An 8,116-nucleotide genomic window follows, 5' to 3' on the forward strand; every position below is an offset into this window, starting at 1 on the left:
ATTATTATATTTAAAATTAAGATATTTATCTTTTATTTAATTATATTTTTTCACAGTTATTTATACGAATTCAAACATAAAATTTTAATAAGTATAATTTATTTTTAATTTTAAATTTTAAATAATATGTATCAATAAATAATACTTTATATATAAAAATAATTTTTAATTTTTTTTAAAAATACTTCATAATATATATCAAAATCAAACAAACTAATACTGTAATACACATAGATCAATCTATGAAATATCCTTATGTTTTTTATTGGAATGAAATACGGTGTCCCTGAAGAAACCCTAGAAATATCAATTTCTAATTTCTTACGCTTTTAATCCCTCTTCAATCTTTTCTTTTTAAAATGAACGGTGGTGGGGTTGGTTTTTCTTTTTAATTTTCTTCCTGTTTACCCCCAAATTTTGCTACAAATTTGAATTACAACTTTGGATTATGCAAGAACTTGATTCTGAGATCATGCAGAGATTGGTCCCTTCAACTTTATAGTTATTGTGAGTAAAGTAGGGTTTTTGAGGTTGGATTACAGGGTTCAAGGGATACCGGAATCATGTCGTATGAAGAAGCTTCCACAATGAACAACCACAACATTCGATTCGCTGATGGAACGGCCGACTATACACGTCTGGTTCTACCTACCTCGTCTCCTTCGCCTTCAACAACGCCTGCTTACAACAACCCTAACGGCACCGGCGGTGATACTGGAGAATATACTAACTATGCGTTTCCCGTGACTGCAGGGATGAACGTTAGTGGTAGCGATGTGGTGAAGCGGAAGAGAGGAAGACCAAGAAAGTACGCTCCTGATGGCCCTGTGCCTCTAGCAGCGCCGATGACGTCTACGACTCTGCATGGTCCATCGGCACCGGAATCCGGTGACTTTTCTTCTCCGTTGCCGTCTTCAGGGAAGAAGCCAAGGGGTAGACCTCCCGGTTCTGCAAATAAGCAGCATCCTGCTGCTTCGGGTACATTCTTATATATGTATATATATTATTTATATTTATAATATGGACATTTATGTCATCTAGTCTTGGCCAATTCTTTGATACAGATTTTTGCTTGTATATGTTTTCAGTGAACATTCAAGTTTCTTGACGTGATTCATTTCATCTTTTGTGTTTTCTTTTATGGTTAGAAGTTGCAATTGGTTTAAAATTTCTTTTCTTTAATTTCATTTGGATTATTGCTTCTGTAAAAAACCATTTTCAGGTTCACCAAGAGCAGGATTCATGCCACATATTCTTGATGTGAAATCTGGAGAGGTGCATCTATGATCCTTTTATGTTTCTTCACTGTAATTCATCCTTTAAGTAGCCATCATTACACTGATTAGGATAATGATTAAGCTTGTATCAAGGGTTAATCTTTGATTGATAAGGTTCCACAGTAGTAATTACTGTTTTGGGTTTCTATGATTAGCTAATTGCTAATGTATATGAACAATCAAGATAATCTTGCAAGTTGGGTGTCCAAAAAAAATGTTGGACTGCTCAAACCGGTCGAACCAAGTCAAAACCGACCGTTTTTGACGGTTTAAGTGGTCTAACGGGTCCGGTCCGGTCTGAAAAATAGCCACACCGTTAGTGGATTTGCTTAAGTTCAATGTTTTTTAAGTTATAGAGATAGATGCATTTTTTGTAATTCGGTATCCTATTTTTTTAATAATGTTATATTGGAAGAAATTTCATTTCGAATATAGATATATTTTTTTTAGAGGCCCAAACCGCCCAAAGACCAGACCGCCTTTTTGTGGTCCGGTTTGGTCAATTACTGCCAAACCGCTCAGTTTGGAAAATGTCCTAAACCACCGTTGCAGTTTGGTTTGTAGTTTGAGGGGTTAAACCGCTCAAACCGGACCGCGAACACCCTGCTTACAAGCCGAAAGAAGTGTTGGAACTTTGTTAGCATAGGGAACTTGTCTCACATAGGAGCCAAGTCAAATCAGAACTCACTTAATAAGGCCTGGGCTTGGGCTTGGGCTTGGGCTTTAAATGAATGAATGAGTTACATGGACTTGGGCTTCAGTGTGTTGATTGGGCTTTGCAAATGACATTTACATATTAAATGTCAAAGACAGGGTCTTGGGAACTTTAGCTGCAGAAAAAGTCACATTTGCTAGATTCAAAATCCACATGAATACCATTGTTTTTGGAGAATCATAATAGGAACTCTTCATATATTCTTAATTTTTTTGCATATACAGGATGTATTGGCAAAACTTGTGTGGTTCTCCCAGAATAGCGCGAGAACTCTGTGCATTCTGTCGGCCAGTGGAGCTATATCTAACGTAACACTTCAACAGACAGCAACATCTGGTGGAACCGTCACCTATGAGGTTTTACGAAAAATTCAATGAAACTTATCTTGATGAATATGTTGTCTAACACCTTTTAGTTGGTTATGCAGGGACGGTTTGAGATCCTTTCTCTTTCTGGTTCATTTATGGTATGTGAGAGTGGTGGTGAGCGTAGTAGAACGGGTGGGTTAAGTGTGGCACTATCTGGGCCAGATGGTCGTGTATTAGGCGGTAATGTGGCTGGCCTTCTAACCGCTGCATCACCAGTACAGGTTTGTATCTTTAGCAAGTATAGCTGATTCTGCCCATAAATTTGTAACACGAGTAAAACACGTTATACAGGATTGTGATGGAATTTCTTTTGGTGTTTGCATGCAGGTGATTGTTGGTAGTTTTATTCCGGCAAGTCAGAAACAGTCGAAAGCAAAAGGCAGTAATGAGGCAGAAATCGTAAGTGGTGCAGCAAACCCTGTATCTGGAGCATTAGCAGGTGGAAGTGGAAGCTTGAGTGAGTCTTCAGGTGGGGGGTTTGGAAGCCAGAGCAATAACAGCAATGCACAAGGGATGGCTGCTATGCCTTGGAGATAGATGCATACATACATACATACATCCCATCCCCATCGCCCGTTTATCCGACAATGTGTGGTTAGTGATTAGATACTTTAAACCCCATGGAAGATCCATCAGGAAAAGCTCAACTCGTAGTTTATCGATTTGTTCCGTTTCTTTTTGTTCTATATCGGGCATTTTTGTTTTTCGGAATTGAATTTCTTGATGGTGGGATCACAGGGGATGGGTTTGACATTAGAGTGGGGTGATATATTAGGTATGGGAACTACTTTTGTTTTGCTGCTGGATGGATGGGGTGATCTTTTTGTTTTACGATTATACCCCTGATTAATTTGATTTCGTGATCAAACAATGAAGGGTAAGGTTGTAAAAGACAGGATGAATATGGAGGTTTTGGTGATGTTCCGTATTTTGGTATATATTTAAGTACTTGTTGTAGTGGTTGCTGAGTATAAAATGTGGTGGTGGTCTTTTTCTGTTACATCTATGTAATCTGTTTGCATGATTAAGTTCGTGACTTGTGGTTGATGATAATATTATGGGAAACGAGAAACCTTGTGATTTACAAAAATACGAGAACAACCTATTAACCTAATATTGTGATGACAATAAAAATTAAAAGATTTTTTAAATTAAAAATGAAATTAAAACAATTCAAAAAAGTTTGAGAGGCAAATGGGTAATATTGGAATTCAAAGTAATAAAATTTTAAAAACATGATCATACTAAACCCAATAATCTGGATAACATAACGGGTTATTATGGTTATCGCTTATTTCAACACGATGTGGTGTGATATGGGTGTGATAATCATGTGATTTATTATAATTATCACAAAGATTCAGCTCGGCTAGAGTTAACTTAGGAAATCGACTACCGATTTGATGTGATATGAGTGTGATAATCATGTGATATCACTATCATAACAGCGCACTCGATTTGATCATGGTTTCGATCGATTAGGGTTAGACAATCACATATTTATCACAACGATTACTCATGGTTTCGATAGGTTAGGGTTAGACAATCACACATTTATCACAACGATTAGTCATGGTTTCGATAGGTTAGGATAAGACAATCACAAATTTATCACAACCATTACGGGTGAAATCCACTAAACGATTTGGTGTGATATGAGTGTGATAATCATGTGATATCACTATTATAACATCACTTACGCACTAAATTTGATCATGGTTTCGATAGGTTATGGTTACACTCGATTGATCATGTTTTCGATATGTTATATTTACACAATTAGACAATTATCATAAGGGAAGAGAAGATAGTGGAAACGAATGTAATCAATCCAGAAAAAAAGGATAATTATAATTAATTAAAATAAAATAAAAATTATAAAAATTACTTAATTACAATCCCTCAACACTCAATCGCTATTGTATTATGATTATCCCTTTCCTGCTGTAATACATACATATATATATATATATACATACATATATATATATATACATACATATATATATATACATACATATATATATATATACATATATATATATATATACATACATATATATATATATACATATNACATACATATATATATATACATACATATATATATATATACATATATATATATATATACATACATATATATATATATACATATATATATATATGTGATAGGGTAACGATTTATCGAATTTTTCTTACAATAATCACACTGTGATAAATCTGTGATAACAATGTGATTATTAATCAACTTCTACATATCGATTCAAAGTGTTAACTGAGATAATCATGTGATACTCAGCTAACTTTTCTTAATCGATTCGTTAACTTTGATAACAATCCTCAACACCCAATCGCTATTGTATTATTGATTATCCCATCCCTGTGATAAATGTGTGATAGGTTAACGATTTATCGATTTTTTCTTATGATAATCACACTGTGATAAATCTGTGATAGCCAAACAGGGTAACGATTTCTTGATTTTACCCTAAGCATGTGATACACATATCAGTAATAATCTTGTGATAACGAAAGGAAATAAGCTTACATTTCTGATTCCAACTTCTTGATTTTGCTCTAATCGTATGATGCACATACTGTGATAATCATGTGATATAGAAGTCATTGATATATGTTGTGTGTGTGATAAAGATGTGATACGTAACACATACCCCTTATAAATCGTCTTCCTCTTCTTCGTCTACACCTCTAAAGTTGACTGATTTCTTTCTCCCTAAAATCATCAACCCTATTATGTAATGTAATCAGATCATTTTATTTTATATTCCTATTTCCAGTTTTACCCCTCCACGTCTTTCTCATTTTTTGGAAAAAAAATTAATATTCATTTAAAATATAAAAAAATATCTCAAATACTTTAGAATGTGATTTAACATACAATACTTGGCTTACAAGTGTTCTCGCATTTTTGTAAATCACAGAGGTTCTCGTTTGAAGTCTTCTTTATGTGTGTGTGTATATATATATATGTATATGTATATAGGGAAAGGTTCTAACGAGAACCCCTGTGATATTAGAGAACAACTTATTAACTCCATATAGTGATAATAATTAAAATTAAAAGATTTTTGAAATTTAAATTGAAATTTAAAACGATTCAAAAAAAATTACCATGGTTTTAGAGATAAGTCATTGAATGCACGTCAACTTGAATGATATAAGAGGTAAACTTGAGAAAGTTACCGACAAGAAAACTTGTCATTTATGTCTTTCAAATTAACTCCCGACAGGTTGGTCAACCTCTAAAAGTGTCAAAGTGTGGTAGATTTAGAGATGAACTATCTAGAACACACGCCAACTTAAATGATATGAGAATCGGCTTGAAAGAGTGATTCTTAACAAATAGATTTGTTTATCCATATACTTTGAAGATACAATTTTGTCACTATCCCTGATCCGGATACCACATAGAGATATGGGTTGAAAGCTATAATATAGTGCAAATGTGAAGTCCGAGAGAAATACCTTCAAAATAGATGGTGGAACTAGTTTTGGTTTACTGTATGCTGTAGCATTCCTACAGCATTGTCTGCTGGAATTTGTGCTTGCATTTCATCATAAGTCTTACACTCATGCTACCATTTATATTATGTTATTTTATCATTTTTAACTCAGAATCAAACTGAAGTCTTCAATTTCATCATCTGAACTCATCTCTTTCATTGGACTCTTATTAAGTCTTTGCTACAATCTCCGTGTACGATATTCGGTTTTTACCACTTTATTACGTGGAAAAAACGACATTGGACCATATTGTATATTTCCTTTGTGGTTCCTTTTATAAGTAGTCTAAGGGTGTGAAAAATAACCTACCAACTACCAGTGTAATTTACTCTAAGGGGCCGTTTACCTAAACACTTACCCGGTAACCACTTACCGTTAAAATTCAACATTATCGTTTACTTAACAAGTTAGATTTTATTCACTAAAATGCATTGTAAGCAACAATTTATCAGGGTAAGCGCTAACCATGGTAAGAGTCTTCGTCCTTACTTACCGGGTAAGACTCTCGATTCTTGTCTTCGCTCTTACCGGATAAGATTTTTAGTACTTGACATATTCATCCAGTAAAATAAAATAACTTGATAAACGCTTACTCTAGTAAGCATTCGGTAAATGACACCTAAAAACTTATATTTACATATAATTAAATATTAATAATTTAATATAAAGTGAATGGGGAAAAATGCAAGGGAGGGAATTTGAAACAATAACCTCCGGGATGGTGGACACAAATGATTATTCCAAGTCCACTTCGTTCAAGAAAGTGGATTTGTACCAATTGACTTGCCTATCATATATGTCCTTAAAAACTCAATTAGTGTTTGAGTCTAAAAACGGAGAGACCAAAGCCTCAACAGCCCCTATAAGGTTCCGCCACTGCACCAAACAGAGACTAATGCTGGTTTGGTTGCATGAAACTCTCTTTCTTTTGACCATTAAATATTTAACGAGTCCCTTACCAAAGACTAACACCAACTCTTAATTGTGTTTTTCTCCATTTTGATAACTAGCATGTGTTTAGGTTTATAAACCCACAAAAGCGTTAAAAGTTTTCCCAACATATACATGTGTGCATATTTATATTTTTTTTTAAATATCTGATCTACAAAATTTTGAAATTAATGCATTTATTTAACTCCTTTGGCGAAAATGATGTATAAAGGTGGTAAAATAGACGAAATTTGTATTCAGTTTATAACTAATATAGTAAACTTTCTATTTCGTAATTACTTGCACAATTTAAATGTTAGTGATGTGGATGTTATATTAAATAGAAGAAGTCGGGTACGTGCATTGGTATCTTTTATGTTTTAGATGACAACATGGTGTTGTTATTAGAATAAACTATAAGGGTACTCGCACAATGCCGGGAAATACATCTCGATTTTAGTGTTTCTTTTTTTGTTTCAGTCGATGTTATAATATGGTTTTATGTGGTTTTGAGAAAACGATAAAAACATAAATACGAAGATGCATAAAATTTTGAAAAAAATATTGATATTAGTACCAAACTAACTATTATTATTATTTTTTTGTATTTCTTTAACTAATTTTTTTTTTCGGTTTAATACTATAATTTTTCTATAAAGATAATAATTAATTATTTTGTTAAAACTCAATAATTATCTTAATTATATTTTAGATTTTTATATTTTAAAATGAGATGTTTATCCTCTATTTGATTATGTTTATCCGCAGTTAGTTACATGAATTCAAACATGAAACTTTAATAAGTTGTACTTATACATAATTTACTTGTAATCTTGAATTTTAAGTAATATGCATCAATATACAGTGCTTCATGTATAGAAAATGGTTTTTAAGAGTTTTTGTCAAATGCTTTATAATATAGTGTGTGTGTGTGTGTATATATTATATATTGATTTTGATGATTTATTTTTTCAATTGTCATGTAATTAAAAATATGCATGTATTGATGTAAATAAAATTATATATAACTTTATATATTTGTGGATTCAATTTTTCATTATAAAATAATAAAAATGGAATTAAAAAAAGTGAGAAAATGAAAGAGAATAATTAATGTGTTGATTGTATATTAAAAATAAATCAAAATAATGAGAAAAAAAAATAAGATAGAAATGTTCTCATTGAACAACATTTTAATTCTTCCTTTAATATATATATATATATATATATATATATATATATATATATATATACTAGAAGCGTACTCGCACAATGCAGCGAGATACATCATGATTTTA

At 32.5% G+C, this 8,116-nt stretch overlaps 1 protein-coding gene across 2 annotated transcripts; it reads left to right on the forward strand.

The window, feature by feature from the left end:
* Window positions 1-270: 270 nt before the first annotated feature.
* On the forward strand, window positions 271-3,270 carry LOC112499732 (AT-hook motif nuclear-localized protein 10-like). Of its 2 annotated transcripts, XM_025103065.1 has the most exons (6): window positions 271-636; window positions 754-978; window positions 1,223-1,275; window positions 2,217-2,348; window positions 2,420-2,581; window positions 2,688-3,270. In XM_025103065.1, the coding sequence occupies exons 1-6, from the start codon at window positions 564-566 to the stop codon at window positions 2,895-2,897; spliced, it is 855 nt and encodes a 284-aa protein (XP_024958833.1). In that variant the 5' UTR covers window positions 271-563; the 3' UTR covers window positions 2,898-3,270. The 2 variants fall into 2 exon arrangements, with proteins under 2 accessions (XP_024958833.1, XP_024958832.1); XM_025103064.1 differs by having other exon boundaries at window positions 271-978.
* The last annotated feature ends 4,846 nt before the right edge of the window (window positions 3,271-8,116 follow it).

This window comes from Cynara cardunculus (assembly GCF_001531365.2).
Source record: "Cynara cardunculus var. scolymus isolate 2C chromosome LG 1, CcrdV1, whole genome shotgun sequence".
NCBI lineage: Eukaryota > Viridiplantae > Streptophyta > Magnoliopsida > Asterales > Asteraceae > Cynara > Cynara cardunculus.

Bases quoted from the DNA above. Each gene is read 5' to 3' on its own strand.
- LOC112499732 (XM_025103064.1), top strand. From the start codon at position 564: ATGTCGTATGAAGAAGCTTCCACAATGAACAACCACAACATTCGATTC. The intron at 979-1,222 runs GTACATTCTTAT...AACCATTTTCAG, and splicing joins GCAGCATCCTGCTGCTTCGG to GTTCACCAAGAGCAGGATTC. The intron at 2,349-2,419 runs GTTTTACGAAAA...TTGGTTATGCAG, and splicing joins GTGGAACCGTCACCTATGAG to GGACGGTTTGAGATCCTTTC.